The sequence below is a fragment of the Taeniopygia guttata genome, chromosome 2 (genome assembly GCF_048771995.1).
Source record: "Taeniopygia guttata chromosome 2, bTaeGut7.mat, whole genome shotgun sequence".
NCBI lineage: Eukaryota > Metazoa > Chordata > Aves > Passeriformes > Estrildidae > Taeniopygia > Taeniopygia guttata.
In genome coordinates, this window is record NC_133026.1 from 95,776,943 (window position 1) to 95,801,465 (window position 24,523).

The following is a 24,523-nucleotide window of genomic DNA, read 5'->3' on the forward strand; positions in this document are numbered from 1 at the left end:
GACATCTGACTGGCAACCTCTCACTAGAGGGGCTCTGCAGGGCTCCATCCTCATCCCTGTGCTTCTTTCAACATCTTTATAAATGACTTGGACACAGAACTGGAAGAGATACTCAGCAAGTTTGCAGATGACACAAAATTGGGAGGAGCAGAGAAGTCCTGCAGAGACACATGACAAGTTAGACGGCTAGGCAATCACAAACCATACAAGTTTTAATAAGGGCAAGTGCCCAATTCTGCACCTGGAATGTGGCAACCCTGGATGTACAGACAGACTGGGGAATGAGATGCTGGAAAGTAGTGCCACAGAAAGGGACCTGGGGGTCCTGAGTCAGCAGTGCCCTAGCTGCCAGGAGGGCCAAGTGTGTCCTGGGGTGCATCAGGCACAGCATCATCAACCGGGCAAGGGAAGGGATTGTCCTGCTCTACTCTGCGCTGGGGGCAGCCTCACTCCACCTCCCTTCCAACTTGGAATATTCTGTGATTGATGTTTCTGCTGAAAATTATAAGGGTTTGTACAGCATCACTACATATGAAACTATACTAAAAATTTTTAAATATTGCCATTCTCTCTAAATTATGAATTGTTAATTTGTTATAGTAATCTGTTTTTGCCTCTGTCTGTCCCAGTTACCTGATATGAAAATAAAGACAGAGGAAGTAGTTTTAAATTACTATAGCACCAAGGAACCATGACTGATAATTCTGCTTTCTTTAAGGTACAATATGGGATACTCTCTTCTTCAGGAGCAAAAATGAGAAAACAACATATCAGGAAAGCTATCAAGTCACATGCACAAGGGAAAAAAACAAATCCAAAACTAAGTTAAACATAACTTTTAAACACTTCACTTGCCATACTATCTAGCCAACAGGTGGCTTCATAGCCCATGTTTGTAAAACAAGTATCTTCACCAGTAAGTGGTAAACTGCTCACCTTTCCACTTATATTTGTCATTTATACTTATCTGACAGACAACCAGGACCATATGTAATTGGCCTTTATTCCTACAAATAACATCCACCTGGCATCAAAGATATATATTAAAAAAAAAAAATATTCTGTACAAATTAGCTCCAGGTAATACAATCTCTTTTAAAATATCCAGATGTGTAAAAAAAAAAAAAAAACCCAACCTTTTAAAAAGTATGTCAAAACCATAGTAATTAAATTCTTCAAGCAATAATTCAAATTTAGTTATCTAATGTATTCCAGCAGGAACAAAATAAATGCTCTTAAATGCTAAAAGATAAATATATTTTATAGCGATCTATCTACCAAATACACAAGCTGAATCAAAGGCACCTGAGACAAGTTTTCAAGATAGTGACTGGCTTTATCATTCACTAAACAGAAAAAGAGGATTCCATTTTTCTGGCATATGCAACAGAGTCATGTTCTGCAATTGGAGAACATGTAATTGCAGGAAGACTCATTTTCCAATTTTTCAGCTCTTCTAGAAGACCTGAACAAACATAAATACACTGCAGCCTTACACTGTCTTGTACCATTCTGCCTTGGATCTCATGGCTGAGGCTGACTCCAAATTAACCTCCCCAATACAGTTTTTCACTAAGACTGAATGACCCTTTAAACTTGTATGACCAGGCAGACTCTCCAACGTTTTTACTTCTATTACCCCCACCTGCTTCCATCACGTCATTTCCATAAGAATAAAAACCTTATTTCCTTAGAAGATAACACTATCCTCTCAATTCAAGCTAAGACGCATCAATTCTTTAAGAGATAGTTAACCCTCTACATAAATGGAAGAATTAAATGAACTCATTTATGGTCCAAGGGGAAAGAACACAGTGCCTTGTTAAAGAGAAATAAAAGTGGAAAGATCTTCCACAACATCTGTACAGAGTTCACACTTGCAGAGAAATCTCCAAGCATGCTGAGGAGGAAGCAGCTAATAAGCACAATCCCCAGAATCGCTGAGAAAAAAGGACTGACCTCTGTTTTGGGACTTCCTTCACTTAAATTATCAGAAAAATACAATGTATTTGCTACACAGATGACACAAAGGTCCCACCATTCCCCTCCAGACCATATAAAAACGTCAATACTACATACTCCTTGACTTGCATCAAGGCATTTGGTTGCCATACAACTCAGATTTCATAAGTTTTCAACCTGCAGACTCCTATCTCTATGGCTTTCCTTTTTTATGCACATTAGATCAGTTCACATCTTTAAGCTTTAACAGTGGGAAATTCTAACAGAATACAAACACCAACAACTGATATTATTCATGTGTGCATTGTTAAAGAAAAGTAATTTTGTGAAATTATCATAGATTTAATTCAATTTTTTAAACTAAAGACAGCGATATTTTTCCAAAGCAATAAACAATTGTGTTATTACAATGCATACATAATATACACATAATTTGAAAGTGTATGCATCCTTTCAGTAAAATTCATTGAAAAGAGAAATAGATATTCAGTGAACTATGAAAGACCTAGGATGAAAAGGCATTGCCTATATTTAAACAATAATTATAGTCAATCAAGGTCATTCTAATCCCTGCGATAACAAATACATAAAATACTGCAATAGAGTCTTTATACTATAACACATAGAGTGTACTGCAATAGAGTATTTCTACGATAACACATAGAGTAAGAGGCTTCTATTCAAGAAGGCAAGTTCCCTCGTAATTTCTCAAAAGTTCAAGAAAAAAAAAGTTCCAGAGTTAAACTCACATTCAGAGACTATTGTTTGTTTTAGCATTACTTCCCATTGAAAGAAAACTCAACCATGCAAGGCTTCTGTGTATGCCCTGCAGCCCCTCGAGGGCTGCCCAACCAAGTTTTATCAAATAAGCAGATAGGCAGTGTAGCAGCCACATAGCAAAAATTCATATATTCTTACATATACAAAAATCCAAGGGCATTTCTAAATACAATAAAAGCTTTCTCTGGAACTCAAAAGTATTTTGAAAACCAAGGAGAAAAGCGACTTGAAAGAACTCAATTTCTCAGAGAGATGATGGTCACAAAAACTGTTTCATTGTAACATAAAAATGTTTACCTCTGACCTTAAAGACACCACCCAGTTCACTAGAAGTAAAAGTGTTTTTTTACTGTGACCTGTTTTTCAATTCTGATCAACTATTAAAAAGCTAAAGGCTTAGGAGATCACTACATTAAGAAACCAGTAGTACAAAATATTAAACCTTTTAAAAAATTATCTCTAAGTTCCACTGACAATTTTACTTTCTTGAAAATTTAAAACATTACCACTAAAATAATCATAGTCATCTTCTCTCAGCAAGTAAAATCCTCTGTGTTTTCCCTCTTGAATAGCATAGTGAGAAAAGACATTTTATATCCTTTATCTGTACCATTTATATAAGAAACAGAGTCAACAATTTCATTAAGGTTCTAAGTCCAAGAACCCAGAAGTTGAGAAAAGCCAGAAGAGTTTCCTAACAAATTATTTTTTTTCTTTCACATGTGGGACAAAAATGTTTGCATTAATGCTGCCCTCTGACATCCTTTAAAATGTATAGTCCTATCATTTACTTACAGGACACCAATTAAACTCAAAATTCCAGACAGAATAATTGGCTTCATTAAGGACATTTTTGCTGTGTCTATGTCCAGTATTTAAATGTTAGTGCACAGGCACTCGACGCAGTATTCAACACTTCATGAGTCAGAACATAGAGAGCTTTATTTACACTTTTTTTTTTTTAGATGGATTCATAAGCTGAGCAATATGCACCATCAGGCAAAACTGAGGTAATTTAATTCTGAAACCTAAATTTTGAATTCACTTAATGTGGAGTTATGGGGGAAAGGGGTGAGAGCTGATGGGGTTTTGAGGAAACACCTACCTTACCTAAATCTGAAATCTCCCTCACCTAAGATGGCAGCAAAAGCAAACAACTGCAGTGCCAGGAGTTAGCTGCAACAGCAAATTGTGTGCTCTAAGAGAGCACTTAAAGCTTGTGGTCCCTTTCAGGAGTTTGGTGAAAATGGAGGAGTAAGTCAAACACACAAGCTTGGATTTCATCATTCATTTGACCTATACCAAATCTTTCAGTAAAGTCATCTCTAGTCATGATTCAACTTCTTTTAAAACTTCACAATTCAGCAGATATTTTACAAAGTCCTTTCAGCCCAGTTGTTTTATTTATCAAAGCAGTAAGCAAATGAATAGCCCATGTTACAATATCAAGATTCATCAGGAAGCAGGATGAGGAGCAGGGGATCCATCAGTGGTATGCAGGTAAAGATGTTAAAAAGATGCAGAAAAAAATAAAAGCAAACCACCAAAGTTATGGAGAATGGTAACAAAAATTAAAAAAAAACAAACAAATACCCTCTCCCCTAAAAAAAAAAAAAAAAACAAAACACCACAGCAAAACCCAAACACCTTTCAAGGTTAGTTCTAAACCATTAATTAAAGTGCTTGAAGTACAACCCTCAAAGAAAGTGAATTCAGACTAGCAAATAGGCCAAGGCCCAGAGTTTAAGTTTTGCATGATACAAGCACTGACTTGGCTAACTGGTGTCACTAGCATGGCACAAAGCATTCTCACAACCCCCACCCCATTCTGCTTGTAACAACAGATCTGACTGAGGTTGATGGCCTGCTTTCCAAAAATACAATTGAAAGCAAAGTACATTTTGACAAACTGCAAAGGTCAAAACTGCAACTACTGTTACCTAAAATAAAGAAATCTGGCTTTTGTCCAAGTTAGGATTATTTTCTTTCAATATCTAAGCATAAGCAGTCCCTCTAAAAATCTACAGGACCTGCCAAGTATTTTGGGCATACTACAACAATCAGGTTCCTTAAAACTTTCACAGACATGTGGATCTTTGTTGTTCTTGAAAATCCTTCACATACGGGGAGCAGCTTAACTGAGGAAGTATCAGAATTTCAGAGATTTTTTTTCTTTTAACTAAAAGCTCCTCAGTAGCCTTTAGTCTTATTTTTTGTATATAAAAGTACAAGTACTTAGTGTTAAAAGAACAGTATCAGTGGCTATCATGTGGTTAACATATTTATCTACATGTTTAATACTGTCTATCATCACACACAATCATGCCACATAAAATTCAGTGGCAACCACTTCTTTTTATGGACATCATGAGAATTGGAAGCATGATCACAGAACCCCTTTGGATCACATAAAGAACTTGCACAAATGGAAATCAAACTACGAAGTCCAATTACTTAGGCAGTGGTCCTAGACACCATGAAAGGAGATTCTCACTTAATATATCCTACTGTGCAGTAACAGTTTCAGATGCAGGATGAATTGGGAGACAAAGTCAGATGAAAGTTTTCTCTCCAGATCAGTTGCTTACTCTACCAGGATGAGAAAAAGCACACTATCTAGATCATTTTCAGCTCTGTTCATCTTCTTCAGAATAGCTTTAGAAGAAGGAATAGAAATATTTTTCACACTACAGAGCAGCCAAAAGGCTGGTGTTTAGGGTAGTCCTCATACAGAAAGGACAGAAGTGGAAAATTACTGTGGCTATCTTACATTCTGAATGAGGGCTCTACCTAGCAAGCTGTTATAGCCTGTATTTTTACATTTCTACTGGGAAATGCAGCCTGTACTGCTTGCAGTCTGTGAAACCTATACATGCAGGAAATTTTTAGCTACATACCTTTGTATTTAATTTCATATTTCACTGCAAATTTTGTCCTTCTCATAGATGACAGGCCAAATATCCACCTATTATTTTTGGTCCTAAATAAATAACAGTGACAACAATCCACTTACACACACTTGGGAATTCATTTTAAAGGCAAAGGAGTATTCAGTACATCAAGCATAAGGAACCTATTCTTACATAGTTGCACCTCAATTCTATTCTGGAACACACATACTATTTAATGAGATACAATTCGACTGAGATTGTCAAACAGTATCAGTTACAGAACGATCAGTCTTTCCATCTTTCATGGCCAGGAAAAGAGATCCAATCAGCGAAACAGAAAGTAAGGTTTATTTTACAGACAAGCCAGCACAACACAACAAACCAGAAGGCAGGAGGTGAAGGGACAGGAATAGAACTTCCTTCTCCTTGTTTAAAAACTGGGGGGGAACTTGAGTCAGGTGGTGCCCAAGGGGCAATCATCCTGACTACCTCCAGTTAAGCAGTCTCTCCTGAAACACACTCCAGTAACAGAATCTGTATCAGTCATGCACCATGAGCCACTGATCCCCGATGTGTTTGGCCTGGCTGCTCCTCCAAGGCCTTAGGACCCACTGCAGAGTAATCCAAGCTCTGCATTTCAGAAAATGAGAATGCAAAACACAGCTTATTTAAAATATTTCCCTTCCCAATTTCCCTGGCAGGAGGCCAAATAAGAACAGTGTAAGTGAGTTATCTTCTTTATGTCTATCCACACATGGGAAAAAGGAGACATGGCTGTGCTTAAAGTACTGGGTAAACACACCTGACGAGAGAGTATAAGCTACAGCTAATCTTACAAAATTACTTTAACACTTTTGTTTCCCCTAAAAAAGAAGGTGAAACATTAAATAAATTTCTAAATTCACCCTTTTAAGTCCAAGGGTGCTTTTAAGAAGGCACATACCACAACACTGCATAACTTGCACACTGACCAGAACAGGAACAGAGTTCTGACTGCAGAGGCAAAGCCATTTAGCCATCTTTTTCATAAAGTTCTGACTTGTCAGTGTAAAACCTTTTTACAGGACTAGACCAGTCCTGACAAAACTTATTCTACATGCAAATTTTCTCATTTTGGGTCAAAACAAGAGAGACTCTTAATTATTCATGATTAAGATCAGGAAATTCTTTTTTTCTCCTACACCTACACTCTCATCACCTGCAGACAGAAACAGCTCACTACCCCAACCAATGAATCTGATGGTAAATATATTAATGGTGATTTTTAGACAGACACTGTTTTGTACTGATGCATATGGAAGATTGTTGGTTTTGGGTTGTCATGGTTTTTTTTTTAAACAATGTTGCCAGTAGCAGAAAATAATTTTACATTTACTAATTTACTAAACAATCTGATTTTGCTAATATTGTGTCCTAACCCAACAAAGATTAATTAACTGTGAGCAGACACTTAACTCAATGGGAGTCCTCACTGTACACTGTATTCAGATTGCACATGAAAAAATTCGGCCTAACACTGAGCAACTTCACATCAGTATATAAATTGTTATCCACAGACATGATCAAAGATAAAATTTTCACTGTCTGTGTGAAGTAATGTGCTCTATCAGATTTATACAAACTCAAAGCCCTTAAGATAGCTATCTTCAGAGCAAGGTCAAATTTCTGCAGAGCCAGGAGTATCGAAGCCTGGCTGCAGAAGCTAGCTAAGCTTCAAAGTCCAACCACGAAAAAGAGTCATGTACATGCACACTGACTTTCTTTTCTCCCATTCTGACACTAAATTTAAAGACATGCTATAAATAAAATGAAGGGGAAAAAAAAGTATTAGCCCAATTTAAGAAAAAAACAATCAAGGGAATACATACTTTTCAATGCTGATACATAGAACTTAAGTTCATTTTCCCCCCCGTCAAACAACATTTAAAACACTGCAAATTCCAAAAGCACTTGTTTTTGTAATACACAGGACATATGAGTCAGTACTGATATAACAACTTCTATTCACTGTCTTCTTCTGATCATCACTGATTAGACAACAGCTCAGATAAGTGCTGTTGGGGGAACAGAGCCTTTTATCCCTGCAGTAAGGGACCACAGAATATTTACATTAACAGCAAGTATCTTCTCAAATAACTGGATTTTTTGCACAAAATAATGCCAAAGGCTAATGGCTAGTATTTTATTACTTCTCAGCATTACTTACTACTGACCAGCAACTCTTTTCCTTTCAAAAGCCAAAAAGAGGAAGAAAAATCAATGTTTCAGCATGCATTGATCAGCACTGGTTTTGCCTCTTTTCTGCTGAAGAGAGAACAGGGAGGGGAAGGAATAAAAAAAGCCACCAGGCACCTACCTTAAACAGACTGAGACTTAAACTCTTACACATAACTTAGTGACTCCTACCTCTGAATGCACAAACCAACTATTCTAGAGTCAGTCTCCTCAGGCTGACCAAAATTCCAGCTTGGAAAACTCCTCCAGCACATGCTTCACCCAAACCAGTATCCCTGCACAAACAGCTTCTGTTAGTGAATCCAGCAAGAATTCCTTACTCACTCAGTTCCCACCAGCTCCTGAAAGAACATTCATCTGAAAAGCTGCCTACCCTGTTTTTAGAGCACAGTTTCCACACAGCTCATCCTAGAAGGCACACCTTCTGTAATCAAAAACCTTTGCCCTGCTGACACTTGTCTCTGTTTCTCTATATTATTAGAACTCCTAATCTGATACCTGATTACTAACCCAAAGGGATTCCAAGGGTATTAAAACCCATTACTGATGTCAAAACCAGTCAAAATTACAGCTTGTAACTGCCCAGTCCTGAAGCACTTAACTGCGGTAAAGCCACAAGAGACAGAACTCCTTAAATCAGAAGGAACAAAAAAAGAAGGCAAGCTTGACCACCGTATTGGAGATATCATGGGACCAAACATGCTTCAGAAGCATTTGGAGTAGCCTACTATGTTCTCAACCTATTTGAGGAATGCAGACTGCTTTGGAGAAGGAAAAACAATCACCTACTCAAGACTCCTACAAGACACTGTTTTAGCACATTTACCAGAAAATGTCAAGATTAATTAAGAATAAAACTACTCAAGAAAAAACAAGAGATCACACATTGTAAAACCAAGTCTGACTGGAATCTCATTTCCAACAATGTTTTCAAAAGTAGCACTCTATGTACTGTTTTAAGCAATACACAATATCCTTGAGGAAAAATGCAGATTTAATAACTTTGATAATCTCAAATGCTAAAATTAGTCATTTTATCTGTTAGCTGTATTCACCACATGAACTCAAGAGCATCAAAACCTAACAACTGCTCTTACAGGTCAGTATCATGTACATCCAAGTTAAATGACACAAGTGCAGCTGCTGATTATACAGCGCACTAAGAAGCAAAGAACAATACCATATATCTGTGTGATTTATTTAACAATATGCACAGGTTCATTTTCATGGTTTAAATTTTTAACTTTAACATTTAAACTCTCAAAAAAAAATTACTAATATCTACTATCTATACCTTCACTGCCAGATAAAATGGCTCTCATCCAAAATTATTTTACAGCAGTTTACAGCAAGATTATTTGGTGCTTACAACAAAAACCCACACACTTTACAAACCTAAGATTTTTTTAAATTGCAAACCTATTGCACTTGGCAGATTACAAAAACACTGTTTCCTGGAAGACAGAGAATAAGAGGCTATGTGCCCTACACATATACAAAAGGAAGCAATGTTAGGGGAGCAGCACCTGGACAGAAATGTCTACATGCAGCACTCTGTGCTTGGCTTTACATGCAAGAAAGACTTTTTTCATATTCCTTTAATGGAGTTTAAAGTCAGGGGCAGAACAAGTAAGCCACTCTATTGACACCCATGCTAAACAAACATTTATGTTTAACTTGCATAGTTTTCTTGGTGATGCAGCAACCAAGAAAGAATTTTTTAGGTAACATGTGGCTTACATCCCTGTCATAAATGAGGCCAACTGAGTTCCTCAGAGTCCAAAGTGTTATGTGAATGGTTAAGGAGACAGAAAAGGACCAATAGGTTCCAAAGTATTTTATCTTAATATTTTCCAGAAAAAAAAAATAATTCAAGAGAGATAACAGTTTCATTAACATTTTAAAAATTAAAAATATGTAAAGATAGATTCTCAAATCCACATTACAGACTAATGAAGAGCAGCTAGATTTGCAAAGCCATACACCTCAAAGCCTTCTGAAATTATCTGGAGTTCCAGACACTTATTGTTTGCATGCCTGTACATGACAAAAAAAGACCACGAAAACTACCATTGTGCGTATCCAGAGTAACTATATCCAGAGCAACTTATATTGAAGTGAGCTTAAGGACTCGAACAGCTAAATTTCTAATGCTTTGATCTGAAAAATGTAATTCTCACAGTAAGTAGACTAAGCCAGATTTTGCTTCATGGTACCTATTCAAATTCAGTCTGTGTAGACTCCAGCAAAGTTTGTGTACCCTTTTTCCTAACCTTGATGTATCAGTCAACACTTTACATACAATCAGCTTTCCATTTTCAACCAGGACAATAATTATAGGCCAGTTTGCTTTCAGTTTGGTTTTATTTACCAGGAGAGGCTGAAGTAGGTGACAGGTTTTTGTTTCAATAGCTTTTTCAATGCAGCTATGGGGGAAAAACTTTTTGCAACAAAAAACCCCAAAGCTATGAGTTTCTAAATGTTTCTTTCAAAAGCAATGTAACTATTTTTAACACAGAGATTTATTCAACTTGCATAGTACAGTGTTTTAATTCAGAAATCAATTATTTGAAGAGGAAAATGTAAAACAATAATAAAAGAAGGAATGTACTTTGTACCATGAATCTTTATATTCTGCTGTATCAAAAATATATTTGAGTGGTATGAAGCTGCTTTTTAATCCTGGACAATAAATATCCATTACAAGAACAATCATCTTTTCTACAAAAACATACTGTTGTATGTAATGTGACATCTGAAATCGTCAAGAATGATATTTAAAAACATTTTTCTTAAACGATATTTCCTTCTCTACAAATTTATTGGGAGGACACTACAAATTTATTGGGAGGACAGAAGCGGCAAGAACTTGGGACCTTTGTCTTCTGAAAACTCTGGAAATATTTATTTCCAGAAAAATAAGCATGCAACAAAACAGAATGCAAACAAATTTTAGAATAAACATAAGGACAAGGAACATTACAGATGTTTCTATTCTGAAAAATAAAAAACATTAAAAAAGGGTAAACTCAAAGGTCTGTATTTGCTCTCAGTTTAATATTTTACAGTACAAAATATACAGCTACATGGCATAGGATATCTCTATTCCGTTTTTCATCTATCCAATTTATACTCAAGACATTTTAGCATCTGCATTACATTCCCTTTTATGCTATTTGCATCTTATTTTCTTCCTTGGAGCACCAGAACTGCTTGAGCTACTCTCTCTAATTTGTTGCTAACACACATTAAAGCCCTATCAACAAAACACTGAGGCACACACCAACTGAGAACAGTCTCCTTCCTATCTATTTTATGTAATTGCATTGTACTACCCAAACACTATCAAACTAGTGCTGTATAGGCCCAAGAGAGCCATAAAGAAAGAGGAAAAAAAGGCACTCGAGCTAGGGATTACCCTGGACTATGGCCCCACTTTTGCCAACAATAGCATAGCAAATATATAGTGTACTCAGGGCAGCCCTACCAAATGAAGTCCTACAACTGTTCATGTACAAATTACTGTAAGACTATAAAAGAAATCATAAGAAAGAGCAGAAATAATGAACTTGCTTTGTATGAACAACTTCTAGTTAAGATTTCACTCTCTCACTCCACCAATTCACTACGCCAAGGAGAGTCAGAAGTCATAATCTACTCACAGAATAAGAACCAGTTACCATTTCTTCAAATCATCCCTCTCCAAGAGTAACCAAGGGTTACTGACCAACTTCACAATCTAGGATCAAAGAAGTTAACAGCATATTATAAATTAATACACAAATGTTTTTTAGATTTCAGTACGTCAAGTTTTTATGAAGCTACCAAGTCTCCTGAATCTATGCAAACACTTTGATGCTGCAATACATGCAGTGCATTAAAGTGATGCTCATGAAGCCCCTGGAAACAACACAGAGCTTCTCACTAAATAGTCCATGCCCTCGCAGCTAATCCAAGAAGTTAGCTAATATGGGTATGTCTGTATAACAATACACTATTATCACTTAATTTTGTCTTTTAAAAAAATCTACTTAAATCTCAAAACTTGGGATATAGGGAAAACATCCCTAATTAAGCATACAAGAGGTGAACCTGGTTTCAAGTAAAAGCTCAGTTCCAAACACAGTGCAATGCCAGAAACCCAAGAAATATCAAATAGGAAGTGAAAACAGTACTTGATGGGAGTTTAACACTTTAAAAAACTATGCATTTTGCAAGTTGTCTTTCTTAAGTTACACATAAAGCTGTGAGTTATGACTACTATCTTATTGCAGAAGACTCAAAAAATACCTACACATTCTCTAGCTGCTTAGAGTCTTCCAGCCAAGCTAAGTAATTTGTTTCATAATCGCACCAAAGCTTCCCTATTTTCTACAATCCAAAGATGTGTCTATTAGCACAAACAGAAACTAGAAACAGAACCAGTTCTACTTTATTCCACCCTTAGAAGAAATGCAGATGCATTATTCCTGGAGTACTTGTGCAGACAGCAGCACTGCAAGACAGGAGGCCTGCAGCAGGCATTTTTTAACTACAGGTATATTGAGAGGATAGACACGGCATAAACATTCCTGGCCTGTAGGAAAGAGTGGTTGGGACCTCACAGTGAAAGGGCACAAGAATTTTTTAAGGGGAAGTCAGTTTCCCTGATTAAAGCATATTCTATGAGCAACTACTGTAATGCAGTGCCCTACTCCACAGGAAAAAAAACATTGCTTTCCAAACCAAGATGATTTTGAAAACATAGGAAGACAAAAATAAAGAGGACAGAAAGACGTAGCCAAAGTACTCTCACATCACAGAAGCATCATCCTCTGCATTTCTCAAAACGCCGTTGTTTTGCAAAGGCTTTTTTCATAAGCAAACGGGTTGGCATGGACTAGTTGTTTTCTAAGAGAAGTGGCATCATGACAGAAAGAGAGTAAGAACAATGAAAGCGAATAAACTTTGCTGATCTGGTAATGCTTTTGTTGAAGTCAAGTTCTTAAGCGCTGCCTGTCATAAAAAGGAGCCTCTCTCGCTCGCCCCTTCGGGAGCTCTCGGCGCACCCTCACCTCGCAACAACCCGGGGCTCCTCCACCGCACAAATCCCTACACCGGCTGCCCAAATCGCCACCTCTGGACACTCGCCCTGCCGGAGACGGGGACACACCAGCCTCAACTGAAGGCGGATTTCACGGCGGGGCGAAGGAAAATCAGCCCAATTCCGCCGTCCCCCACAATGGCACCAGGAGGCGCGGGGTGCATTCGGGCAGCGGCCCAGGGTAGGAGCACGGGAGCCCGGCGGGCCCCGCTGCCGCGACTGGCGGGGAAGAGAGGCTGGCCTGGACCCCTCCTGTCACGGCGGGGGCTGGGCAGCGCCTCGCCGGCCCGGGCCCGGCGCTGCTTCCCTCCCGCCCGCCCGGCCGCCTCGCAGGCCGCGCCGCGGCCCCGGTGCCTCTGCAGGGCCTGGCACCGCCGCGGGCTCGGGGAGCCCAGCAAACAAAGGGAGCCGAGGCCGGGGCCGCGGCCCGCGAAGAGGGCGGCGGGCAAGTGACGAACCGCACCGGCCCAATCCACGGCTCCCCCTCCATCGCACCGGCCCTCCGCGCCCAGCGGTGCGGGGAGGGGGGCGCCGGGCCGCGAAGCGCCCGCTGCCCCGGGGACGCTCACCCGGTGGAGGCCGCGGTGTCCCGCTCCCGGTGCGGGCCTCTTCCCGGGCACCTCGGCGGTGCGGCCCGGCCTGCGCCGGCTCCCGGGCTAGGCGGGGAGCAATCACCGGGGGTGGCGGAGCGGCACTCACCGAGGGGGAGGAGAAGGAGGAGCTGGCTCTGCTGTTGCTTTCGCGGGGCCCGGCCCGGCTTCGGCTCTGGCTCCCTCCCTCGCCGTGCCGCCGCCTCCCTGTTCCTGGCGCCGCCGCCGCTTCCTCCGCCTCCTCTGCCCCCACCCCTCCGTCCTCGGAGGGGCGCACGGGGGCGGCGAGCCCGCGATGGCCGCCGCCTGCCGCAGGCACGGCTACGGCTGCGGCGCCCGCGCACGGCCCGGCGGCGGCAGGAGGGCCGCGGGCATCCCCGCTCCGTCCTCCGCCTGCCCGGCCGCCCCTGCCGCCCGGCGGACTCCACCAGCCCTCTGCGGCCCTTCCCTTACTTGGGTCTGGGCGCCTCGCCCCGGGCTCGTTCCCGCTTAGCGGCCGCGGGAAACCCGCGGGGGGCGGCCGGGAGCCGCGCTGGAATGGCAGCAGGGAGGCGGTCTGGCTTTGTTAGCCCCGGCCCTTTCTCCTCTCTCCCCCAGCGCTCCGGTGTGTGAGCGCTCCGCTGGGCTACGGGAGCTCATCAACCAAGTTCACAGGGAGCCACCTCCCCTCGTCGTTCTGGCGGGGGCAGCCCCTCGCTGGTAGCGCCCGGCCAGAGGGGTCTCGCAGCCGCCCCCTGCTGCCGGCCACGGGCGCATCCCTCCAGGCCCGCTTGCGCTGGAGAGAGGGCGCGGGAGAGGGAGGGAGGTGATTTTTCCTCCGCTTCACCTTCCCTCACACCTCTTGACGTGAAAGCGACGCGCCAGAACAGGCTTTACTTTTGTGCTCCACTCTGCTTCACAGATCTCCTCGAGAAATTGACACTAAACTTCAGGCATACCAGCTGTGCTGCAGCAGCTTCAGCCAAGCAGACTGCTTTGATTGCTTGTTCTCCGGTCTCTTTTTAAAAATAAAATGCTAACTCCAGAGCAAGAAAACAATTCTTAATTTAGGATGTGTGAGACTGATGGAAACAACTAGCAGGGTGTGAAGGATTAAAATCTATCGAGGATACGGCTCTTAAAAGTTGTTGCAAGTTGTGTTTGCTGACTGAAAAGTTGTTGCAAGTTGTGTTTGCTATTTTACTGAGCAGCTAGTAAAATACTACCTTAGTTTCCTCCTTGTAGTGTATATAACTGATACAAATTAACAACCAGATTTGCACAGATAAGCACAATTTGCTTACCTATGCAGTCGCATGACAGAGTATTTGTATGGCTTATTATGAAGCAACTGACTTCAAGGTTAAGAAGTATCCAATGACACTCAAGATTGTGAGAATATTCATGCACATGCTGCTTGAATTCCCGGAGATCTGAGGTGTTTGTGAGTTCAGGTCAGTGACTTGTTTAACTGCCTAGGGTATTTGAGATCTGAGTGTGCCTTGATTGTATTCATATTTTTATATCCCAGGCATTTATAGAGAGTTAAATATTTCCTTGAGTCTCATTCAAGGGTCGTATGCTTCCTTATGTGTCTAATCAACTTCAGTTTCTGGCAGGCCGTGACCATTTCAGGAGATGATGACTAATCAGAGTTGCAGAAAGAATGTTTTTTCTCAAATATAAGGTTTGACTTTTCAATTTATAAATAGAATGATTTATGTTTTAATTAAGTGTTTTAGATTAGAACTGTTTGTTTTATGATTATGATTACATATTATCAGTGGTATAACAAAGCTAAGAATCACTTCAAGTGGATCACATGAAACCTTATGGATTTTAACTTTTGTTTGTAAAACCAATATTGTAGATATGAAAAATACAAATTACTTCCTAGGTTGGCAGTGGCATTCAAAGAAAGAAAATTAAACTAATAATAAAATACTAACTTTTTTTTTTTTTTTTTACAGCATAGAGCATTCCTTCTCCTGTTATAAGCCTTATAAACTGCTATAAGTTTAGCAACCAAGTTAAAAAGGGGAATAAGAGAGAGCAAGCAAGGCTCTGATGGGGAATCTTTTGGTTTAATTTTTGTGCAGTTCTGTCATTTTGTGAAACAAGGAGGTTTTTTTGTGTGTGTGTATGATCTTACCTTCTTCTCAGCCTTCATTTTCCTTGGGATACAAGCATTTGAAAAAGTAGTTACTTTCAGGATTCTGCTGGCATTTGTGCTTGACACATATATGTAGTATTAACTTAAGCTGGCTTAGTATAAACTTTTCAATAGCAGCTGTGGGACAATAGCAGCAGTATATGAAGAAGCCAACTGGGCTTAAAATGTTTATCCTTCATTTTGCTTTCAGGGAGCTTTTACCATAGGCAACTTTTGCAGTGATCTACATTGCATATGAGATGAATTTTTAAAATCATCTTAGAAATCTTATTCTACAGTCTCTTAAACTACTACAAAAACAGTTGAGCCTGGATGATGAGATTTTCCAGGCCATATGTTGACCAAAGGTTTCCATGTGTCTGAAAGTGCCCTCTTATCAGTCTTATGGATAAAAGGACTTAGCTTTTTGCAGAAATGGGACTGATAGACAACAGGAAGGTTGAAGAAAAGTAATGCAAAACATTTGGTAGCTTTTTCCCCCATGTCTTCCATATCTTAACATTCTTCTCAGTAGAGATGATGTTAAATATGGCTTAAATTAGCATCACTACTCCAAGCGCTAACCTTTCTCATTTTCTCTCCATCTCCTTCCCTCCTCCTGCCCATGCACACCCTTTTCTTTTTTCAGTGGCTCCAGGCCTCATTGGTCCTCTCTAAGCCAGCTCAGGTGGCAAAATCTCTTGAGGTTCATTTTCCTAACAATAAATTCTGACATAAAGGAGAACCGATGCCTTATTTCTCACATCTTTTTCTTTTCCATAGGCTACCAGTGTGCTCTTGGTTTGTCTCAGCCTTAACATATAGCTTCAAGTTTAGGATAGACTTTTCCCCATGGAAATGTGGCAACAAACAGCCATATCCTAGTGAGAGCAACAGTTTACCACCAAGTCTGAATTCTCATAAGTGTGCTACTGATGTTGCATCTTGGATGGCAGACAAGGAGAATGCAAGCGGGATCACTCAGTTGAGTTTTTCTTGGCTTAAAAACACATATTGAACTAAATTGGGCTGTTGGTACATTCAGGCATCTTGTTTCAATGCTCTCTGTATGTATCACCTATCAGACTTGCTTCACAGTTGCTAGCTTTTATGAAACTACAAGAACTAGAAATTTGGTCTTGGTAATAGAAAATCAATTTTTTCCTATCTGATTTCTTTATATTTGGGAGGTTCTAAAATCAGGAACTCTGCACCCATTTTTAATTACTTAGGGGTTGCATATTGATGCGTTCTCTATTTTTATATGCTTATGCCTTTTCTCTCTTACTTAAAAATGTGATTACAAATTATTTCATTATTTTTGAGATCAAACTGTGTATATACAAATCTGTAGTGCAGAGGGACAGGTCAGAAACTTAAATTATGAGTATTCACGGACAACAAAGCCAAAAGTTATGTCCATTGTATCTATTTCTTTCTTATTGCTACCTACCTGAATGGCATAGATTATCATCACCTTCTTACAACTTCCCTGGCCATGGCTCTTTGGCCTGAATTGTGGTGGGAGGCTAGTGCCTTTGTCTTACTGTTCTTGCAGGCATGTAACTGTGATTTTATTTTAAGCACCCAAATGCTTTCCTTTCCTGTTCAGTATATTTCAGAAAGGAAATTTGTTGTAATTTTACTGAAATGTTTAAATTATTGTAATGCTTTATAGGATTTTGATTTTTAGATCGTAAATGTTCAGATGGCCTTGAAAAAACATATGCTTTTAAGGAAAGCCATATCTCCAAAATCACTAAATTGCTGGTCATTTTTTGTAACTGTGGCCTAATTTTATGGTTTTAAAATTACTGTTCTCCTTTTTTATTATGTGAATTTATGTATTCCTTTATTTGTCTTTTTAGATAATATTGTATATTTATATTCCTATGTTATAATATGTATTAGAAGTCCTTATATATCACATCATGACGTATGGTTTTCAGACATTGTAGGTTGTTTGCTCCACTTCAGTTTCTCTTAGGTTCTTGGACATTTCTGTTGATAAATTCAAGTTCTATTATTAAAGTTCATTTATGTAAATATTTTCAAAACGTTTTTTTTTTCTTTTTTTTTTTTTTGGAGAGACTTCACCCTCCACCCAGTTTAATACTATTGTTACCAAAAAAGAAAAAAAAGAAAAAAAAAAAAACCAAAATGAAGTGAAGTATACAGGAGTTTCTTTCACACAGACAAACCTTTTGTCTCAGATTGGAGTTAAATTGGCATTATTTACTGATACTGATGAAATAAAAGGTATAGATGGCATTAAGACCTCTTACAGCTACTAAAAAAGTATCATACATAAAAATTATGTGCTACATTTTAATCAGAGTACTGCTATTGCTTCTGTTTCATGCTGTGGTTATGTTGTGATATGCTATATCTCTTATCATTATGGATAAAAACCGAGCCCTTACTTACTCAGGTGTTTTTTGAAATACACCAGTTTTGAGTGCCACTCTTACCTCTTTCATTTAATGTCATTTTAAGAGGAAATATGCTTCAAAATTATTGATGAGCAGTTCTGAAATTAAGATTCTTACATTCATTGTGAAGCTTTCTGTTGAGAATAAGGTTCATTTTTTTAGCAAGAGTGCAGCTCAATATTTACTTTTACTTTTAAAGTTTTCTAACAATTAAATTACAGTAAAAAATAGCATAAAGCAAAATGACATCTCTAATAACAGTACAAGGGGACTAATTTTAATCTGTTGAGTAATGGAGAAAAGGAGGGGACATTTTAATTTTTTATGTACCAAAACCTGAATGGTCAGGGTAAATTTGGCCTCACAAATTGATTCCTGTTAATGTCAGAGAAATAAAATACTACTTTTCTTGTTGACAAAGATGCATAGTAAATCATGACTATAGCTGGCTGCAAATAGCTCTATACAGTGAGGCTAGCCTATGTATCTTATTCCTTGATTGCCCATATTGCCTGTACAGTCACTTGTAATCTGCATTGAGTCATGTAGATTCGGAGATTCAGAAAGAAAGGCAAGGTGGAGAACTTGTCCCAGCTCAGACCTCGTCTGTGTAATCACTGTTGACACAAACAGTCTGAAGCTCTCAGCCCACAGGACTTTGCCCGGAGCAGGACATAGCTAACAAAGACAATATATATGTAGCCCATACTCTCAAAGCCAATGCATCGGTGCACATATGCCTTGTTTCATCTGTTTGCCCATACTACTTCATCAAAATAATATATATAGAAAGATAAAGTCATGTATTTTCCTTATAACAATAAAGCAGAAACTTCACAGAGACTTCCTTCTTCAACTTGTAGTGTTTCTTCTGTTAAAATATAAAGTATATGTCCAGAATTTTTTTGGCTATTGGCATCACACCTTTTATTTTGAAGAAAAAATAATTATGTTTGCAACGTTATATTCTCCCTTGTAGCCAGATTTATTATATTCACTATCTGAATTGTTCTTTACAATGCAGCTCATGAGCTTGACATTTTAGGTTTTACTTCAGTATTCACAACCGGCCCTAGGAGTCCACCTAAAGACAATCATTTTGGAAAGCAAGTGCCAAAGACAAATCAAAACAAATCCAAATGTCACTTTACTATACTTAAACAGTCTGAGCTTCAGGTCATGGTTTTGCCATAGGTCATGGTTTTGCCATAGATTTGTGGGATTTGACTGAAATTGTGACAAGGCTTTGTGTTGCTCTGTTTTCTCGTTTCTCTTTTTGAGGAAGTGAAACTGGTCCACAAAATGTTGCACTTGAACTGCTTTTTCAGAGTAGAGTTCATGACAAATATGTGCCCCAAAATTTTCAAATCTAAATTGGTAATTTAAAAAGAAACTATTTTATTTTTCAGAAGTTTATTGTTCTTAAACAGGACTACTTAAAAGAAAAACAAGCTGTTGTTTATTTTTTCATCTTTAAGGGGAAATAGAGGAAGGAATAAAAAAGGGAAAAGGATTTATAAGATGATTTACTCTTTCCTTTTACAGGCATAAATATTTTTTTAAACTTATGAGGTAATATTATTTTTGCATTTTTTTCTTCAGCCTGCTCCTGTTAGAGTTATATGAGGACTAAGCATACAGCTGTAGTTAGAATTTTATTTAAAAACCTAAAGATAAAACTGTGTTGACATCAAGAATCATACTTGCTTCATCAGACCACATAAAAGGATGCAAAGTGTAGATGCTGGCACAGAATGCTCACTGCAAATTATTATATTAAATTTGAAAATGTCTGAAAACAGTAGTAGCAGGTGTGCCTTGAAATTAATGTTCTATTTGCTGTATAACAACTAACTGTTCCTTTTGGCTTTAAGTGTTGCAGCCATTTCCTTAGTTATGAAAAAGAAGGTCAAACAGGTTCTTTTCCGTCCTCCTCCTAAGAATATCCTTTTAAAAACATGCATAAAAGCACAATTAATGCTCAGTTCAAGGGCAGAAGCATATTAAAAGCCAACAAATAAACAAGCCTGCCCCTAAAATGGAGGTAGGGTTGCAGGAAGTCTTTTCACAATACCAGCTGACCAGTTCTTGTTGAGCCTTGATTGTCCTTCCCTGCTAATTCACAGAAGAGATACACACTTACCCCAACACTGTAAGGCTCTGCCTGTGATGCCACAAGCAATTTCCCTTGATTTTTTAACTCCCTCTGACTTCACCTAGATCCATGGCTCCTCCAGTATTCTCATTTCTCAGGTGCTTATCCTTGCACTCTTAGCTAAATCAAGAATGACTCTGATATTCTTGTTTCTCAAGATCTTATAATTAGAGGGTGTACCTGCAGCTGCTAATTTTAATTTGATATAGTTTGTAAATAATTTTAATCCCTATTTTTTATATTTATAAAAGTAAAATAAATTTTAAAATAAGAAAACTTTGGGCTGTATTGGTCAAGCAATACAATTCACAGCATTCTGGAAAAAAATTACTAGTGTTGAAGAAACAATGTTTAATGTTTAGATGGCTTACAGAGGTACATATGGAACTTCTCACATTTAGGTCACAAGTTCAAACATGGTCTTCATTAGCTGCAAATTAAAACTATCAATAACTGACATGTGTTACATAGCCAATATGGAATGAGTTGCTTTCTGAAGTGGATAGTTCAGAAGACATAATTGGTGAACTTGTTTCTAAATGCACTCTAAAGATGCACATTTAAAGATGTTTGTTCTCAGAAATGAATAATTTTATCTTTCAGGAAGAAGTCAACAGTACCAACCTCTACAATTTGACACAATACATTTATTACTTCTGTAATTGCAACAAGTAAAATACGGATGTTAAGAGCTCTGTTATACCTGCAACCTACTTTCTCAATGAAGTCAGAGTTTTTAATTACAGTTTGTTATGTGTGTGTTGATCTCTCAGTAGAGGTGAAGCTGACTGGCAATGCAGGGTGGAAAAACCCCTTGCCCACACTAGGCATTTTTGATAGATCTCGGTCACAAGTCAGATCAGTGTGAAATCCTGATATGGCACTGTGTGCATTAGGAAACAGCCTACTGTGCGTCTGCATACAATCTTTAAAAACATACCAAGAACATTTATAAAGATGTTTATGCAAGCGTAGACCACACTGATTAAAAGTGATTAAAGTTGATTAAATTTAGGTTATTCTACAGAAATAAGTTTGTCAAATTCATCACATAAAGCACATTGAACATTTGAAAAATATGAGAACAAGATTCAGAAAATCCTCATATGGTGATTGGGTGTCTAGGTTGTTTCCTATCACTGTTTACTAAGAAATCACAAAGAGACAATCAGAAGGCTGAGTGGCATGAGCACAAGTTTTTACTCATAACCGCTTCTTTTATACACTGATCGATACAGGTGGACCTGATTGGTCATGTAATCAATACATTTCACCTGATTGGCTAATTAAAAAGACACCCATTTATAAACAATCTTACCAGAATAACAAGAAAACAGATCTTAGAAAAACAACACCTGCAGGTTGTTTTAAATGATGGGATATCATTGTTTATCTCCAACTGCCTGAAGTCTCCTAGGCTGATTCTAGGAAAATTTATCTACTTTTCTCACTCTCTGACCAGGCTGTCCCATCCGCAGTTTTCAGTATGTAAAACAGTCAGGAAATACTCTGTCAGCTGATGTGTCTGCTACTCAGTGACCCAAGAGAGAGCTGCGATAGTAAGTGGATGATCTTTTGTATAATCCTTCTTCCTTTACAAAAGCTTTTAGGATCCCCTAAGGATTTCACTGCTTTTTATTTATGAAGCAGTAAATTTTGTTACTGTTGATTATAGTGTAGCAAAAGTCTTTTTAGTTGTACTATTCTGTTCTAGGTTAATGTAACTGGAGGCATTTTTTGGAAAACAATTTAAAGAAAGACTAAGTGACTTGGACATGCTGAAAATCATATCACAGCTTCCTTTCATGCAGGAACTTTGTAAAAGAAAAGAGCAGGACTGAATATTCAGTAGGCACTTCCAAAGCTGGAAGTTATTACTGATGTAAATAACACTGCAGCATCTTCTTTCCACTGGTTCTGTAGTGTACTTCAATGTGTGTCTTACTACATGACTAAAATCAATGCCGGTAAGGGCACCACAAATAATGATAAAATCCTAAACTCCAGGATTGAAGTATTTCAGCCGAAACTGATAAATGAGGCTATTCTTTTAGGGGAAAAAAAAAAAAAAAAGAGCCTAATATGTTTTCTAAATGTGCTCACAATAGTGAATACACAAACATGGTCTCTTTTGTGGGTAAAAATCAGATTTTAGCTGGATGTCAAATTTTGCTGCAGAAAAGAAAATGCTTTGTTGGAAGAAATTGCATTCTACTAAATAGCATGCATTCAGAGCAGATTCTCCAAGACATGAAGGGCACTTAAATACATCAGTTAGGTGCCTCATGGATCTTCATGCCTTTGAAAAACCATCCTCTCTTGCTCTGTTAGGATTTTCTTAATGCCGAATTTCTCTTCCTTTATGACTCATCTCTATCACGTCCTGGCTGTAAATAAAACATAGTCTTGCTTTTATAAATATGTTGATAGGCAGCATGGAAAACATTAATCATTGTAAAGCTGAAGGATACTTAGCAAATTGAAGTGCATGAATAGAGAAATATTGTTTTAAATTGTATTCAATGGCTACAAAAAGCTCTATGCAATCTCACTATTTTCACACCAGAAAGGCCATTTTATAATACAGGAAAAATAATGTAATTTCTACTTTTCTCATCTGAAAAAAAAGAAAAAGCATAGAAACAAAGCTACTAAGAGCATATTATTTAGCACTAATATCAAAAGTTGTAGAATACATTGACAAATATAGAATACTACCTTTTTTATAATGATATCCATTTTTCATAAAAATAAAATGTTTAAATACTAGTAACATGTAAATATATACCTAATGGGAACAATTTTCATATGTACATAAGATAGATGCTCACATATCAATCAGACTTTAATTTTTTATTGGTGAAAATTTGAAACCAAATCTTTATTTTATATGACTCCTTAGCAAAATTTGTGTTCACTTCAGCATGACTGTGGCTTCCTTACTCCTTGTTTAAATGCTAACTGGAATAGCAGTTTTATGTATACTACTGAATGCTAAGTCATTCCTGTAGCAATGTGAAGACAAAATAATTGGGATTTCATTTTAAAACTTTCCAGCTTCAGATTCAGAAGTCACACAACTTCTTTTTCCTGTTATTAAAAACAAAATTAAAAATCAAAATTAGCTAAATGAAATATCAAAAGCAAATGAATTTAAACAGAAGTGACTATTTTTGTTGTATCAGAAGAGGAAATCTCTTAAAATTGCTCTTGTAAAAGTGCCTTATTTAATATTTTGAATTTTTGAGAACTGTTTTAATATTATTGATCATTACATCAAATGATTGCTGGCTGTTGTTCATTCTTGTTTGTATTGGTATCCATAAATATGTATTGTACAATTCTGCTTTTTTGTCCACAACATTCAGGTTCAACACTGTAAGTGAAAAACTACTCTAAAATATGTAATTTCAATGGGATTTAATATACTTGTTATCACCACATTTTCTTTTAAGTGTATTTAATCTTAATCAAGGACTTTTTTAGATCAGTACTATAACATTAGTACTATTTTGCTTAGCAGGCAAACTTGAAACAAAAAAAAAGTTCAGTTAGTTTGATAAGACCCATGTGTCATTAAGATGTTTGGAAATTGACTACATTTCTCTCTTTGTAGTCTTCATTATAAAAATCCAGGCTAGTAATTTTCTACCATTTTTTCCAGTCTTACTGAATACAGAGAGAAGCCCTGTGTCTGATAATATGCAACATGTATAGCAGTTAGGGAGGGCAAAATTTTCAGATTTCAGATAGTGATGAAGGCAGAATTTTAGGATTATCTGTTTAAGTGAAATGAAATGTCATTTTTTTTATATTTGACACAAATACTACTGTGCCTGTATGGTGTCTGTGGTGTGGAGTCTGCAGCACCTTGTTGAGCTTGCACTTGTCAGGCTGGGAGGAGGGCACCCTTCAGGAAATGTGGTTAATTTAACTTCCAGCTCAATCCATACTTTGTGTAATGCAAATCCAAGACCCATAAGCAGGGCTGTAATTTGGAAAGTAGTTAGAATGTTGGGTGTGATTTGTCAAATATATTTCAATTGGTCAGATCTACAAACATCTCTTCATCCTCCACTCCAGGTAGTAGGTCTCTGTTACTTCCCTTGCACATAATAAGATTATGCTGCTGCAGAGGAGAATCAGCTCAATCCCTTATTCATACTCAGGGCCTGCCAAGGAAGTAGATGGGATAGTTTTCCAACAGTTCAATGAGTGATACAGCTCATAATGATGTATTTTCTAGGTCCAATACAGGTTGAGA

General features: G+C 38.1%; 2 protein-coding genes across 9 annotated transcripts in view; one reads left to right on the plus strand and one right to left on the minus strand.

The window, feature by feature from the left end:
• Window positions 1-13,790, minus strand: part of SOCS6 (suppressor of cytokine signaling 6) — a 28,356-nt gene extending 14,566 nt beyond the window's left edge. For 2 of the 8 annotated variants that reach the window (XM_030265918.4, XM_072924470.1), the window contains exons 1-2: window positions 13,651-13,790; window positions 11,531-11,607 (exon numbers count right to left, since the gene is read on the minus strand). The gene's annotated coding sequence lies outside the window, so the exon portion shown is untranslated. Of the gene's footprint in view, window positions 1-11,530; window positions 11,608-13,520 lie in introns of all 8 variants that reach the window. The other 6 variants (XM_072924472.1, XM_072924471.1, XM_030265914.4 and 3 more) reach the window with 5 other exon arrangements.
• On the plus strand, window positions 11,838-19,452 carry LOC140682358 (uncharacterized). Its single transcript, XM_072924291.1, has 4 exons — window positions 11,838-11,841; window positions 12,845-13,035; window positions 13,137-14,974; window positions 16,456-19,452. Exons 1-3 carry the CDS (start codon window positions 11,838-11,840, stop codon window positions 14,151-14,153), a joined length of 1,212 nt encoding a protein of 403 aa, XP_072780392.1. The 3' UTR covers window positions 14,154-14,974; window positions 16,456-19,452.
• The last annotated feature ends 5,071 nt before the right edge of the window (window positions 19,453-24,523 follow it).